The 17,046-nt window shown below is 41.6% G+C and overlaps 1 protein-coding gene across 1 annotated transcript in view; it reads right to left on the bottom strand.

Annotated features, from left to right (window-relative positions):
* The window catches only part of LOC309562146 (E1A-binding protein p400-like), a 305,609-nt gene that overhangs the window by 112,182 nt on the left and 176,381 nt on the right, over positions 1-17,046 (bottom strand). The window contains exons 29-32 of the mRNA XM_082266271.1: positions 7,872-7,983; positions 4,453-4,596; positions 3,456-3,617; positions 3,267-3,350 (exon numbers count right to left, since the gene is read on the bottom strand). Coding sequence (XP_082122397.1) covers positions 3,267-3,350; positions 3,456-3,617; positions 4,453-4,596; positions 7,872-7,983 — 502 coding nt within the window. The remainder of the gene's footprint in view (positions 1-3,266; positions 3,351-3,455; positions 3,618-4,452; positions 4,597-7,871; positions 7,984-17,046) is intronic.

Raw genomic sequence — 17,046 nt, 5'->3', positions numbered from 1 at the left:
ATGGCCAAAGCATTTGATTCAATAGAGTGGCCTTTCTGCAGGCAGCACTGCGGTCCTTCGGATTCGGGGAGAAATTCCAACAATGGGTTTCTATCCTGTATCCCAATTATTGGTAAATAGTCTATTATCCACGCCTATTTCATTACATAAAGGTACCTGTCAATGGTGTCCCCATGTCCCCTTTGTTATTCGCAGAACCTATTGAAACATTGGCACTAAGATTTCGATAGTCTACCCTCATCAAGGGCATTTCCATGGGTGATAGGAAATTAATTGGCAGAAGTCAGCCTTGATGCCCTTACACCCTGAGGCCTTTGCTGGGGAGGAACCAGTCAGTCCCCTAAAATTGTGTCCTCCTTTTAATACCTTGGGATAAACATTACATTATCAACTGCGACAGCTCTAAGCCTTAATCTAGATCCTCTACTCCTAATGATCAAAAATAAAGTTACTATTTGGACCAAGCTCCCTTTATCTGTGGCAGGCAAAATCAATTTAATCATGATCCTTCTACCTAAGTGTTTATATGTAACCTCTCGTATACCGATTGTAGTGCCCAAGTAGTTTTTCAAAACTCTGCATACACGGTTTACTGGTTTGTGCCTCAAGATTGTGCAGAATTTTAAAGGGTGGCTTGAGTGAAAAAATGTTCAGAAACACTGCACTAGCTGCCTGCACTAAAAAAAAAAAAAAAAAAAACCTCAGGGTTTATTTACAACCACTTTAAAAATCTGATTTTTGTCTTACCGTAAAATCCTTTTTTCTGATGTTCATTGACTGACACAGCTCTAGATCTTCTAGACCATTGGGCTATGCTGCCCCCTCAGGGGTAGGACACTAGGTAGGAAGAAAACTTTACCACGCCTATGGGGCAGTCCCTGGGTGTATACTCCCACTTCCTGCTATAGGCCACTCAGTTTTGTTGCAAGCAGTGTCAGAAGAATATATAACCCAACATATATATATAACCCAACAAAACTGTTGCAAGCAGTGTCAGAAGAATATATAACCCAACTCAATAGAGGAGTGGGTACTGTGTCCTTCAATGAACATCAGAGAAAAGGATTTTACAGTAAGACAAAAATCTAATTTTCTCTTCCATTCATTGACAGACACAGCTCAAGATCTTCTCGACCATTGGGACGTCCCAAAGCAGTGTCAACCATAAGGGGTGGGAAAGACACAGCAGAAAAAACTCCCCAAACGGCTAAACCTAGAAAACCAGGTAACAAGAGCTCAACCAAGAACAACTGGAGCTCACCTGAAAATGACATGCTCAAAGAGGACTAGTCCTCAAACAGCAGCATGCAAAACCTTGTGGCCAAATGCAGCATCCACAGATGCCAATACATCCACTTTATAAAATTTTGTAAAAATGTGCACAGACGACCAAGGTGGCCGCCTTGCAGACCTGCACTAAGGACGCCTGATGACGAAAGGCCCAAGAGGGACTAAGTGCCCTTGTAGAATACGCATTAACAGGGAAATGAGGATCCCCAAGCCTTAATAAAATAGGCCCTTACAACCATCTGCCTGATCTATATGGAAATGGACGCAGCAGATGCAGCCAGCCCTTTACAAGGTCCATCCATAAGGACAAATAGGGAGTTAGATTTCCTAAACAACTCCGTCACCGCCAGATACACCCTGACTGCCCAAATCACATCCAGGGAATGTAAGGTAACCTCTTTAGGGTGTTTAGGCTTAGGACACAAGGAAGGCAACACATAGGTGGGACTGTCCGCTTTAACAGGGACTCTTCAAAAGGGTACCCTTCTAACGAAAAGCTTTGGCACCCAGACATTGCATTTAGTTGAACACCACTGACCAATTTTGTCAAAATAGACAGGAAAACGAAACACCCTTGTCGTCGTAGAGTATTTGCGGGTATCAAAACGTACCAGCCCCTCTAACGCTGAAGCAGCAGCGTCCTCCAGTGTTAAACTTTCCCACACTGCTACAATCAGTGCATCCACTAGCACTTTTTCGTGCGCGGCTGTAGTGGAAGAGGAATCATCCTTACTATCAGAGCACTCAGGGTGTGTGGACGCAGACCCAGTAAGGAGACTCGCAACGGTGGTGGCCAAATCAACCTCAGAATCTGAGGAGACAAGGGATGCAGGCGAATATCCACCTTGGACACTATTGACTCCAGGACCGCTGTCATAGCAGACAAAGCGGACTTAGCCCCGGAGGGCCCCGCAGCCTCTGAGAGAGGGTCAGGTGGTGAAACATGCCCCAGGGGCTCCATGGGTAACCCAGGGACTACCTTAGCAGATAGGAAAAAAATCCCCACTGCTGCACAAGTGACACCACAGGTCCCAGCCCACCAAGTTGCTGCTATAGCAGAAGAGGGAGAGCCGTTTTACCCCAAAACAGCCAGGACTGTATGGACACCCCTGGGGGGGTAGCTAGGTGTGAACAAATGGGGGGTGGTCCACAGCAGGACTCCAAAAAAAAAAAAAAAAAAAAAAAAAGAGGGGGGCACTCTGCGGAAAGGAGGGGAACTCGGGGGGGGGGGGGCCCAATAATCTCAGGGAGGGGCCCACGCCCCCAGGCTATCAGTGAAAGGGGGACACAACTTATCACACCATGGAAGCTGGGTGGACACCACTCCAGGCAGACCACTGCACCATCTTGGACTGAGGGTGCTGCGGGCCAGAGGTACACTGCAACTCGAGCCGTAACCAGGTCCTCCTCGCAAGACGTTTAACTCGCCGGCCAGCCCCCATCCAGTGGGGCTGTGTCGTGGCTGACCTAGCGTGGAGGGCAAACCGTAAGGATCTAGAATATCCAGTGCATCGCCCAGTTCAGCAGTTGATTGTAGTTCTCGCAGGAACAGAAAACAAAAAAGGGGAACAAAATATGTTTAAAAAGGAAAAAATGCTAGGACCAGAGATTCCAGCAAGGAACTCGGTCCTTACGCCTGACTAGGCAGAAAAAAACTGAGTGCCTATAGCAGGAAGTGGGAGTATACCCCCAGGGACTGCCCCATAGGCGTAGTAAGGTTTTTTCCTGCCTAGTGTCTTACTCCTGTAGGGGGCAGCATAGCCCAAATGGTCAAGAAGCTCTGAAGCTGTGTCTGTCAATGAACAAAAGAGAAATACTTTTTTTTTTTTAACATCTGAGTAAAATCCTGATTGATCTTGTTGTTGAGATCAAGTTGTTACTACTTTTAAAGCATCATACCTTCTACTAGATTACATTACTATATGCAATTGTAATGATCTTAAATGCCCAGTTCAAATTTAAATAAGAAAGAATACCTCAATGTATCCTGGGTGGTCACTGCTGCCACGGATGTGAAACAGTTCCAAATATTGTAGAGCATATTTCTCTATTGGTGTTAACTAGAAATAAATTACAAAGAAAAGGAAAGTAAATAGGACAAAAAAGTAAAAACCAGAACATGTAATAGAATAGCTATATTGGCCACAGAACACACAGCATCTTACTTGCTGCATAAGGTCAGACAATTCCTGTATTTGGGAAGGTTCTTCTGTCTCCATAAGCTCCGAGTCCCTAGAAGGGAAAACTCCAGCACCAGGCTTTGGTTCATCATGTTCAGCATATTCAGTGATGTACTGCTCTTGCCCAAATTCAATTTTGCCTAACGCCTGTAAGACAGTATTAGGAGGATTTAAATGGATAGTAAACAATTTTAGTGTTACTTTAAGATAAGGGAAATATGATGAAACCTTAAATAGTAAACTCAAGAAACCAAAAAAATACCAAGCCAATGACAATTCTTATGGCACTAGTAAATGTTACATGAATCATCTTCCCTTAGTCAAGATGGCCAAAGCCAGAAATGCTAGGGGGTGTTTTTCAAAATGATTTCTCTGCAAAATAAAGCATTGAGACACAGATGGATGGATGAGTTTGCTCTGAATATAAAAAATAAATTAAATAGCATTTTAGGTTTGTTGTGCTCAAATGCAGTGTAGTTCCGCTTTAATTCTCCCACTGCAAACACTACTTAGTGAAAAGAAATTTGTAGTCTCCTCCGAAACTGACACTTTCAGGAATGCCAATCTCCTGGTCCTCCTGTGACTGCTACATCACTAATGAACAAAGTAGTGATTGTAGGAGTTGTCAGAAGTAGCCAATGAGCCTAGCAAGGGACCTGGAGATATAAAAAGCGTAATTTTTTGTCTTCAGGTAGCTACTTCAGAATTTTACAGAAGTGTTTGCAGCACAGGCAGTGGAAGAGGCAAGGATTTTTTGTTCTTCTTTGCAGGAAGACCAAATATTTATTCACCGTTTGATATTAGTGACAGTCACTTTAAAATGGACACTGTATTTAAGACATTTTAATAAATTACAAATTATAAAAAATGAGAGATTTACAGATGTAGTAACCAGCATCATCAAACTGGTAAAAGCTAAAAAGGAAAAAAAAATAACACTCATAAATGTTTCTGATTTCAGCCTAGTTCCTAGTAATCATACCTCTACAAACGGTTTTGCAACTTTGGCTGTGATGATGTCAGAAGGGGATGGTTCCTGAGAGAGCAGAACAAACTCTTCAGCTCTCACCCTGAACCCAGAATCATCCAGTGGAGAACACACTTCAAAAAGTTCCTGGATAGTTTGCTAAGAGAGAAGAACAGAGGGGGAGAGTCATATAAATAGATTGTAAGAAAGTGAACTGCTTGTTTTGGAATATTATAAATTAACAAATTTAAAGCTGGTCGCCAGGCAGATATAAGAAAAAAAAAAAAAAAAGAAGACACAAACACAGCTCTGTATTCATTTAAAGCGTAACTCCACTTTTGTTAAGAAAAAAACATTCCCCTCTGAGTGATCTCTGTACATTACAGAATTTTAACAAACTTTGTTGCAGATTCCTACCTTTTGTTATTCTGAAGAAATCATTGTTTGTTTCTCTGTGCCTGTGTGCTGAGTGGGTCAAATGGGAGTGATTTCACAATTATCAGCTGTGGCAGCTGCAGGATTCTAATGAGGAAAGCTGCTGGGCCTGCATTCCTTTAGAGGTGTTCCTATAGGGAGTATCTCACCAAAAAATGACATTTTTTTGCAGGGGATGTCAGAAGTCTGACTTTTATCTTAGTGCACATTTCTGGGGAAAATTGGTGAGCCAATCACACAAACAGGAAATACTGTTTCTGGGGTGTGGTCAGTATACATTCTGTGTACATATTACATTGCATTTTCAGAAAATTACAGCGGCTGCAGATTGAAAAGGAAAGGTAATTTTTAATGACATTCAGTTACAATATGATTTGTGTTGCAATTGTATACGCTATGTTGTTTTTTCTTTATTTGCAAATAAACAGGAAATGCATTTGCCCGGGGGATTTTAAATGAGGCTACACAATCAAAAATAACATGGTGCAGTGTTTTACCAATAGTTCAAATGTTTTATTAAACAACCATATGGATAATAATCCCACCATTCAGTAAAACCATGTTGGACTGATCAGTAGTAAAATACATGTACAATGTGTACAATATAAAATAGGGTATACAAGTAACAGCATCAACATACATTCTGAGCACATACAAGCATGTACAAAAGAGATGATAAAATATAGCACCCTTTAAACTCTGCGCATTTCGCAAAATATAATTCGCTTCCTCAGGAGTAGGTGTACATCATAAATCTATAAGGTAAAATAGTATTGTAAATGATATGTGTCTGCACATATGGTGTGTCAAATAAAGGACAGACCAAACATGAAGGCTTCTACTTACTAGATCAGTCTTAACATGGAAGTACTGGAAACGGTGGTCTGCTGGAAGGTCTGACCCGGGAGCCGTGGGGGGGGCTCAGGTGGGCACAGGGGTCACAGGGAGAGCAGGACTGCTGGTGACGAAGTGTGTGTCCATGTACCTAGATTTAGGTTATTTTACATTGTACATGTATTTTACTACTGATCAGACCAACATGGTTTTACTGAATGTGATTATTATCCATATGGTTGTTTAATAAAACATTTGAACTATTGGTATAACACTGCACCATGTTATTTTTGAGTGTGTAGCCTCATTTAAAGTCCCCCGGGCAAATGCATTTCCTGTTTATACGAAATTTGGGATGGAGGCTACCACTCTGATGGGAGATCCAGATAACACCTTTCCTTTATTTGCAAATTTTTTTCCCCATGAAAGTGGTTACCCTTTAACACTTCGCTGCTGGAACAATTCTTTTTTTCTCCACTGTTTTGCACATTTTTGGCCTGAACACCACCTAGAGTACAACCCCCCTAAAACATTAAATAACCTGAAATCAGAGGCTCCGTGAATTTAATTAACTGCACACAAATACAACATAATCTCCAGTTTTTCTAAAATGTAAAGATGAGACTAGATTTGAAATGTGTCAGGCCTCAAAATCTTTTGCAAAACAATAAAATAATCAAAGTTTTCTATATGTGATGCTTTAACCGCTTGCCGACCAGCCACTGTAGTTTTTTTTGCGGCAGGTTGGCTCTGTCTTCGCTGGACCGCTAGAGGAGGCGCCTGCCCATATATTTTTTTCAGAATTTTTCGCTCTTTTTTTGTTTATAGTGCAAAAAATAAAAAAAATCGCAGAGGTGTTCAAATGCCACCAAAAGAAAACTCTACTTGTGGGGGGAAAAAAAGGACATCAATTTTATTTCGGTACAATGTTGCACGCCCGCGCATTTGTCAGTTAAAGTTACGCAGTGCCGTATCGCAAAAAATGGCCTGGTCGTTAAGGGGGAAAATCCTTCCGGCCCAGAAGTGGTTAAAAACCTCTCAAGCTCATCAATTTAGATGGCCCTAGAATTAATCCTCTCATGGGGTACACAGAGATAAAACTCTTACATTTTGCACCATCAGCACTTACATATATACGTACCTAGGTGTGCATTTTTTTTTTTCATTTAAATCTATTATTACAATATGGCTTAAATGCTCACAATTGGATACGATTGTGCAGGTGGCAGGTTCATTTTCACCCTTTCGCTGCCACTGATATAAGGCATATGGCCAAACAGAACCGATTCAAGCTGACCAGGTCAGAATGCCTTACGCTGACTGCATTTTCCATCCTGCTATAAGTTCACAGTCGCCTGAGCACCTATGAATTTTTATCAGAAGTGTACTGCTGACTGTCCTGAGTATGCAATTGCTACACAAGCAGCTGATAAGCTGCTTATCATCGGATCCTTCCCAATGAGCACCAGAAAAGAAATTCTGTGTCCCCTGCACAGCCCGCTCTCCCCAACCAGAGCCCTGTACAGAGCAGGAGATTGAGGACTTCATAATTGTTGAAGCTGAACTCTGGGCGCAAAACTTTAATGTAAATATATTCCTTAACCACAAAGGATAGAAATCAACTTTGGGTGCATCAAGTGCCTTTACCAACACAGTATTACCTTGCAGAAGTAGCAGTGACATTATTACTGTGCTGTACAAAGCCTGTGCAGAGGACCCAGCAGACCACACCTACTAAAGGCTGCATGCAGAAAACATACAGGAGGGGGCGGAGACCAGACCAGTCACAAGGAAAGAGCAGTAGTGACTGGTCTTTCTTATGGAAAACTTCTGCACAGAGGTAAAGTTTCACACTGGATTACCACCCAGATTGAGAATAAATACACAAAGCATACCAAGATTCATGCAATAGTATGCATGGTCTTTTGTATTTACACAATATTTGCTTATCCTGGAACTCCAACTGCAGCAGAGCAAGATCAGGTCTCCTGGTTGCCAGATAAGGCTGTGCTAAGTTGCAGAGCTGTGCAAATCTTAGGATAGCATGCACAGAAATAAAACTCCTTTGGTAAAACCGCTTCCCTGTGTGAATTTTATTTGTGTATTTATCGTTTTTGTCTGGAGTTCAGATTTAACATAACATATGTTAAGCTGAATCAACTTACTTGAGTTAGGAATGCCAGAGAATAATCGCTGCCCTGAGCTGCCACTTCTCGAATAAGATCCTTTGTGCCATTCCTCAACAGCTTCTCTTCTATCGAATTGGAACTCACAAGCCTACACATGTAGATTAATAAGGATATAGGTTTAATTTGCTTGTATTTCTCATACAGAAGGCAGTTAGACAAAATTAGGAAAGAAATTCTTTTCTTTGCATGTACAAAAGAGATTAACCTTACAAAAAAAAAAAAAAACAGGGGAAAACACCTGTTGAAGAGATTTCTTTAGAGCTAGGTTCACAGCTATGCATGTGCAGTTTATGTGTTTTTCTGCCACATTTGACATTTTTTTCATTCACATTTTGGATGTGTTTTGCATTTCTTAGAAGTGTTGATGTTGTTACGAAGAGATGTCTTTTGACATGCTGGAAAACGCATCGAAATTGCATACAACGTATTTTTATGCAATTCTATTAAAGTGTATGGAGTCAAAAAACACACTGTGCCTGGTTTAAAAAAAAAAACAAACAAAAAAAAAAAAAAAAACACAACAAAAAAAAAAACACAAAAACAAAAAAAAAAAAAAAAAAAAGCCCCTGAGCTTTTCTATTAAATGCATTGCAGGAAACTGCATGGATGTGAATGGGATCCATAAGAATGAAATGGATTGTAAACAATTTCTGTAGATTTAAACCTAGCCTAGTAAGCATAATGGAAACTGCATACCAATAAAACATTTACATTTTTTATGTTTGGTTACAGTGGTTCCCTCCACACAACGAGTTTACTTTTACATTTATTTTCCCTTGTCCTTTCACATAAAACCTTGCATCCTGCAAGCAATTCACAAAATGCAAGACTTTCTGTGAATGGGCAAGGAGAATGGGCAAGGGAGAGGGGGACAGATAAACTATACTATTCTTTCCCTGCATGAAAGCTGCAGCAGGCTGTACGTATTGCACAAGCTATATTATCTGGCATAGAAAAATACATTTTTAAGAAAGGGTAGCAATCCTGCAAACAGCATTACCTGCATCAAAGTTACTTTTTAATTCATAAACACAGCTTATTTTAATAAAAGGCAGAGTTGTATGCATAGGCAGTACCCAGTGTGCCTGTGCCTAGCGTTGTACTTTTAAATCAAGAGTCATATCTGCTAAATGAAACATGTTGACCTAATACGAACTTAAAGTGATAAAACACTACCAAAATCATGTGTTGTGCTTCAAAAATATATTGAATATACTGGTTCAGGTTCACATAGGAAAGACAGTAGGGCAAAATGGGAGCCAATCAGTCCAGCTCTGCTAGGGCACTAAAGAGAAAAAAAATCTCAACTGTTTTACAGGAAGTGGTGAGGACCTAAATAAAATAAGTACAGATCTATCTGTATCCATCTCGCCTATTATATATATACAGGGCCGCCATCAGGGGGGTACAGCCAGTACTCCTGTATGGGGCCCAGGCACATAGGGGGGCCCGGGCAGCAGGAGGATTGGTGGGGAGAGGGACCAATGACAGAGCGATGCACTGTCTGCCTCTTCCTCCACCGGCTGAAAGCCGGTTTCTCTTCCTCTCGCCGGCTTTCAGCTGTTTGTCCCCGCCCACACTCAGAGCTGGGACATGGGGACGGCAGTCTGGAGAAGAGGTGGAGTCGTGGAGAGGTGAGACAGCAGGCATGCCGATCGCTGTGTGCGCTGTGTTTGATTACCACCCCCTACCTCCTCCACGGGCTGCTCATCTCCTGATTGCAGGAAATGTGGGTAGGGGGCGATAATCAAACTGTGTGTGAGTGTACAGTCCGATGCAATGTAAGAGCGATCCTGTCTCTTATGCTGTGTGTTGTTCAGACAGGAGGGGAAAGCACAACACAGTGCACCCCCTCCTGGCTTACTAGTGGTTTCTTCCCGTCGGTTTGGGGGGCTTACAGAAATAATAATGGGAAAATAATTTATGCCTGGGATGGTTGAGGGATTGGCAGCTCTTTTTGCTAGAAAGTGTAATGGGGATTTGGTAGAAGGAGGAATGGGGGGGGGGGGGGTATGTGCTTGTAGGAGGGTTTAGGGGATTTGAGCCAGAAGGGGGGATTGGGGGGAAAGTTTGTGCTAGGAGCAGGGCTGGGGGATGGGGTTGTGAATTTGTGGAGGGATTTGGGGGGTTGTGCTGGGAGGGGTGATTGGGGGGATTTGTGCTAGGAAGAGAGATGGGGGGGGGTGAGAACATCATTTTGACATTTTCGCTGGAAGTGGGGGGGGGGGGGGGGGCTGTCAGGTAGGCTGTATGGGGCCCTAGCGGCAGCCCTATATATATATATATATATACACACACACACACACACACACACAAACAAACATAATGTACATACAGTGAGTAAAAGACGTATTGAACAAGTCACCATTTTTCTAGGTAAAATATATTTCTAAAGGTACTATTGGCTTGAAATTTTCACCATGTCTGCAACAACCCATGCAATCCATACATACAGAGAAACCAACACAAAGTTCAGAAAATTAGTTATGCATAATAAAATGAAATGACACCAGGAAAAAGTATTTAACACATGAAGAAAGGGAGGTGCAAAAAAGTAATGGAAAGCCAAGACACCAGCTGAAATCTATCAGTAATTCGAAAACAATCCTGCCCCTTTTCAGTGCAAATTAATATCGGCTGGTTCAGTCTCAACTAATGGTCTATAAAAAGGTCTCTCATTACCAAGGTGTCACACAGGAAAAATCTTATGATGGGTAAAAGCAAACAAAATAGCCCTTAATAATAAACAAGATGAGATAGAGACTTGTGTGCTCAGACAGCGCTAGTACTCAAGTGTTTAAACATCCAGTCCAAGAGAAAAAAATGCGGCACCACTATGTCTTAAACAAAAAAAACATACGATTTAATTAATTAAAAGGAATCAGTACCTGTAATTTTTATTATTATTATGTATTGATTCCTTTTAATGGATGGATCTATCAAAATCGTGTGTGTTTTCTTTTTGATACTGATGGCATTGGTTACAGGATGATTTCTAAACTTCTAAATTTTCCAGTGAGTACTGTTGGGGCCATAATCCAGAAGTGGAAAGAACATAATTTCACCATAAACTGCCCATGACCAGGTGCTCCTCAAGTTTTCTGTCAGAGGAGTGAAAAGAATTATCGGAATAATTGTCCAAGAACCACTTGTAGAGAGCTTCAGAAAAACCTGAAATTGGCAGGTACAATTGTTTCAAATAAAACAATAAGTAATGAATTAATTTGCCATTGCCTATTTGCACACTCACCATGCAAGACTTCACTGCAGAATAAAAAAGCATGTTGAAGATCATTTAAAAGTTTGCTGCTCAAAATTTAGACAAGCATGTGAAATACTGGGGGAATATAGTTTGGTCAAATGAGACCAAAATTTAACTCTTTGGATCCCATAATACACACCATGTTTGGAGGTCAAATGGCATTGCACATCACCCCAAAAACACCATACCAACAGTGAAGTTTGGTGGTGGGAATATCATGGTGTGGGCTGTTTTTGAGCATACAGTACTGGAAAACTTCATGTCATTGAAGGAAGGACGAATGGAAAAATGTACAAAGACATTCTTGATAAAAATCTACTGCCATCTACCAGGATGATAAGGAAACTCTCAATGGTTTCAAAGAAAGAAAATAAAGCTGCTAGAATGGCCCAGCCAATCACCTGACTTGAATCTAACAGAAAATCTATGGAAAGAACTAACGATCAGTTTATAGAAGAGGCCCACCGAACCTTCAAGATTTGAAGACTGTTTGTGTGGAAGAATGGGCCAAACCCACACCTGAGCAATGCATGCGACTAGTTTCTCCATACAAGAGGCGTCTTGAAGCAGTCATTACCAACAAAGGAGCTTGTACGATGTATTAAAAACATTTCAGCTAGCGTGATCAATTTTTTTTTTCTCTGTGTCATTCCATTTTATAACACATAACCAAGTTTCTGAACTTATTTGTTTTGGTTTCCTTGTATGTATGGATTGCCTGGGTTGTTACCGACATGCGGTGAAAATGTCAGGTCAATAGCACCTTTAGAAATATATCTAGAAAAATGGTGTTCAAAAATGTGTTTAATACTCATTTTACACACACATATATCTCTCTCTCTCTCTCTCTCTTACCCTACCCTACCCAAACCCATGAACAAAGGTAGCATAATGTCTAGTGAATTGTTCAAAAATTAGACTGTGAATCACTACTATCTAGACACTAGGCATATGCAGACATGCCAATATCTGAAAAGATGTCCAAAAACACCTGAGGTGTACTAAAAAAGTAGCAAAACAGAGCACCAATATCAAAAATCATTATTGAAAACAATAAGTCCTCATTAAAGTGGAAAGGCACACCAAATATCTCCTCAAAAATAACCAATTTGAAAAAGAAATTGACAAAAAATAAATCCTTATTTTCATCCTCATGAAGGCTGTATTGAAATTGAAGGAGAGATGGGATGTTTGGGACTGTGTATTGCTGAATTCAATGACTGATGGCAGAGCTAATAATGGAGATGAATGGTTCCCTGCGGGTCTGAGGACCAGATTTGAAGGCATAGAACTCTCAGGGGGTTATCTTCAAAGAAAGCAGTTTTAAACTTTGATAGTCCCTTGGGTGCGTTGGGGGAGGGGGGGGACCGGTATGAGGAGGGAATGGGCACATGCGGTGTAGATGCCACCCACGGTCATCTAACAGGAGAAGAGCAAATGTGGCTAAGCCTCAATAGTAGAATGTGGGCTTAAAAGTCCAGGCAGACTGGGCACAGACACCCCTCTGTGGATAAAAGGCCCCATTTGGTCTACATCCTATGGGGACTCTTTAATTCATGCACCTTTTTTATCTTCTGAAGTTAGAGGGGACCACTCCGGAAGAAGAGGTTCAGGGATTCAGTGCCAGCTAGTAGTGAAAGGGGGTACCTAGGTTGAGGACCCTGAAGTGACAGAGGGGGTACATAGTGAGTGTACCCTGAAGAGCTTAAAGTGAAAAGGGGGCACCTGTGGTTTGGGCCCTGAAGTGATCGTGCACAGTGTAGAGTGTGTCAGTTGAGAGTTGCAGCGGTACAGGAACTTACAAGGAGTTTCTCTGCCAGTGCAGTGCTAGAGGGAGCCATTCAGTGACTCAGAGCTATTGTAGTGTTACAAGTCAAGCAGATCTACAGTATAGGATCTTCTGGACTAAAGTCGAGGATCCAGCACAGTTTCAGTAATTAACCAGTGTTGAAGCGTCAGGAGCGTTGGCTAGCGTCGGCTGGTGTCAAGACAGCACTAATAGGCATTTTTGCTAGAAAAGTCCCACAATTGTATCTAGTTGAGCCTAAAGGAGTATCCCACTCATTCCTTTCTCCCATCCCCTTAAAAACAATAAAACCACAAAACAAAGATGCTGGAGTTGTCAATGTCTCAGTGCTCACACCCAGGGCTGCAGCTCACAAGGGCTGGAGGGGTAACTGGTACCAATGACAGACCCACATTAGGCCACAGGCCTGGAAAACCTGCTACATATATCTATATCCCACACATATAAATATACACACACTAATTGATATGCCCTTAAAGTTGATCTATCGGCAAAACTTTTTTTTTTTTTTCATTTAAGGGAGGGTTATAACCCGTCAGATTTTTTTTTTCCCCATCTGTGTCCCATTGTGGAGACTTTTCTTTACTTTCTGTCCCATACCCAAACAGGAAGTGAGAGGAAATCCCTGCAAATTAAGGGAATTCCTTGGGGACGCACAGGTTACCAAAACCAGTGTTTCCATTGGAAGATTTCTCTATTACTTTCCCGGGGACAACCCAAAATTTGGATTTCGTTTAAGGATAATGGTAAACAGGACAAATGGAGAGTGAATCTCCTAATTAGGGGCACTGACAGTAAAAAAAAAAAAACTGACAAGCATTAAAATGCCTCTGCACTCTATCCAACACTAAAAGAAAAGTTTTGCCTTTAGTTATACTTTAAATTTAATTTGTTAAATTTCCTAGTGTTTTGTAATCTGTTGCCCACATATTGCTGTGGGTGACACCGTTCAGTCCATTAAAGTATTTCTAAACCTTAAATAAAAAATTGTTACTGTCTCTTTAAAGCAAGAAATATTGCATTGTGATATTGCAATATTATACACTCCATTCAAGGTAGTATAATACCAGGTTGATTCTGCCAGTAAATTGACCATGGCAATCACGGCTGTGAATCCATGACAGAGTGGTCCGTCATCCCGGTACCGTGGTTTACAGCCAACGGTCGGCTTTCCGTCCGTAACGACTGATGCGGCTCGGGAGCCGCTCGATCGTTACCCGGGTGAGCGGGAGGGGACGCCCCCCCTCCCGCCGCCTTCCGTGACATTGCTCGGGGCTCCCGTCCCACCGGGAGCACCCAGCCGGCACGTTCGCCAGCTGGATGGAGTCCCATCAATGCCGGAAACGGCTTTGATCGGGTCTCAGATGACGTAACACGGAGGCGGCGTCCATGACTTCACTTCTGGGTTACTGTGCTGCAAAAAGCGGCAAATTTAAAAAACGGCTGTATGCAAAAACGCCGTTTTCGGCATTTTGCATTCATGGAAGTGTAGTGGAGGGGTCTAGGGTCTTTTAGACCCTCGATCCCTCCATAAAGTGTACCTGTCACTACATATTGCTGTCACAAGGGATGTTTACATTGCTTGTGACAGCAATAAAAGTGATCAGATTTATTTTTTTTTTTTTAAAGACCTGTAATAAAGTTAAAAAAATAAATAAAATAAATAGGAAAAAAAAATAAAAATTTTAGCTGCCCCCGTCACCGTTAGCTCGCGCACAAAAAAAATGTATACGGAAGTCGAGCCGCGAATGAAATCGCTGTTCAAACCACACATGTGAGGTATCGCCGAGATCGCCAGAGCGTGTGCAATAATAATAAAAAAAAAAGAGCTACAACTAACTCTAAACTGGTAACCGTTAAATAAATTTAAAGCGTCGCCTATTGAGATCTCTATTGACCATAGTTTGTCGCCATCCCACGGGGGGGGGGGGGGGGGGGTGCAATTATAAACCGTAACATGTTGGGTATTTATTTACTCGGCGTGACATCATCTTTCACAATAGACAAAAAAAATGGGCTAACTTTACTGCTTAGTATTTTTTAAATGCAGTGAAATGTGATTTTTCAAAATGTTTCCAAAAAAATGGCGTTTTAAAGACCGCTGCGCAAATAGCGTGTGACAAAAAATATTGCAATGACCGACATTTTATTCTCCAGAGTCTTTGCTAAAAAAATATATATAATGTTTGGGGGTTCTAAGTAGTTTTCTAGGAAAAAATACTGGTTTTAACTTGTAAACAAAAAGTGTCCGAAATAGGGCTGGGGCTTAAGTGGTTAAGTCATATGGCTCGATTGCCTTGATTGACAGATATGAAGAAAGTGAAACTACTTATCAATCACGTGGAACTCTGCCCACAACATTTAATTACACAGAAATAATAGTTAGTGTTGTACATTTTTTTATTTTTTTTACATGTAACAAGCACAGAGACAATCAGCACTGGCTAGACACAGGGCCAGAGTTAAAGGCATCCTCTGCTGATGTACATATCATACGTCACTGAGAACTATCAGGCCCTCCCAGACTCCCTCCTGTAGTCAGGAGGGAAAGAAAAAATAATCACGTGATCGAACAGAAGCGCCGGATCAAAAAGATATTTAGAGATGTTATTTAAAAATAAAGAAAAAAAAAAAAACACTGCCATTCATATTTGTTACAGAACGCCTAATGCGACTTCAGTGTACTGAACAGTGGGAGAAACTTAAATGCTCATGCTTTTGGTTAAACTGCAAAACAAAATTTGTTATTTTTGTCATCACTTGTAGTTTTAGCTCTGTGCAATAATGTAGGCAGGACCCCAAGAAGGCTGTGGAATCGCCGCTATGACCATTTGTAAGATACTGAAAAAAAATATTTTGGCTAATATTGCTTAGCATTTTAACGAACGTCATGGAGGGAATTCCACTGCTATCCGTATTCAGGTTGAGAGTAACATGCCCAAAGAGGTGGTGGTTTAGTCAGACTCCTCTGTAAAAGAAAGGTATTCTGTATTTTCCAAATGTAAACCAGTGTTGCATTTAAAAAAAAAAAATGGGATTTTTGACTTACCGTAAAATCTATTTTTCTGATATTCATAAACATCAGAAAAATGTTATTCATAAACATTGCGTTATACTGCCCCCTACAGGAGTAGGACACTAGGCAGAAAAGAATTCTGGCTACACCCATGGGCAGTCCCAGGGGGTAAACTTCCTCTCTCTGCTATATCCACTCATTTTTGTTACAAGCAGTGTCAAGAGAATTATAACTCCACAGAAGTGTGGGTGCTGTGCCTGTCAATGAACATCAGAGAAATGGATTTTATGGTTAGTCAAAAACCCCATATTCTCTTTTGTTCATTGACGGACACAGTTCCTGATATTCATAACCATTGGGATGTCCCAAAAAATACCCAAGGCTAAACATTAGCCAACCAGGCAACAGGAGCTCAACCAAACAACTGGAGCAAACCTGAAAAAAACACCACACCTATATATATGTGTGTTATTCGAGAATTTCTTTACGTACTTTTTGCTAGTTTGCTCAGTTGATCTATAGATGTTATTCTATTATTATTTTACGCTTGTATTTCTTTTGTTACTGTACTATATGAGGCTTTTGTACTTTGTTAAAGCGGAGTTCCGGGCACAGAAATGATTTTTTTCTGAACATACCCCCGGGACAGTCAGGGCTAGCACATTCCACAATGGCTAGCCTCTGATCTGTCCCGGTTCGCACTTACCTGTAAGAAGAAATACTTACTTAGAAATTTTCTTCCACAGCGTTTCCATCTCGGTTGTGGGCAGCTGAAGCCGGCGCGGTCCTCTTCTCTGTCTTCTTCCGCGTCTTTGTGTCCCAGAATGCACTGCACCGGCCCCTCTCGTCACTTCCGATGCGGCGCCGCATTCCTAAACAGCTTCTGGGCATGCCCAGAAGCTGTTTAGCAGGGGAATGCGGCGTCGCCCGGAAATGACGAGCGGGGCCGGTGCGGCGCATTGATTCCTGGGAGCTATGACGTTTAGCTCCCAGGAATCATCGCGAGGCAGGAAGTGACGGGGTGAGCCTCGGCGCTGGAGGAGGAAGCTGTCATAGGTGAGTATTT

Source organism: Pelophylax lessonae (assembly GCF_965119305.1).
Source record: "Pelophylax lessonae genome assembly, chromosome: 1".
NCBI lineage: Eukaryota > Metazoa > Chordata > Amphibia > Anura > Ranidae > Pelophylax > Pelophylax lessonae.
Note: the sequence above shows the minus strand (reverse complement) of the source record. Positions and strands in the feature narration are given on the sequence as shown.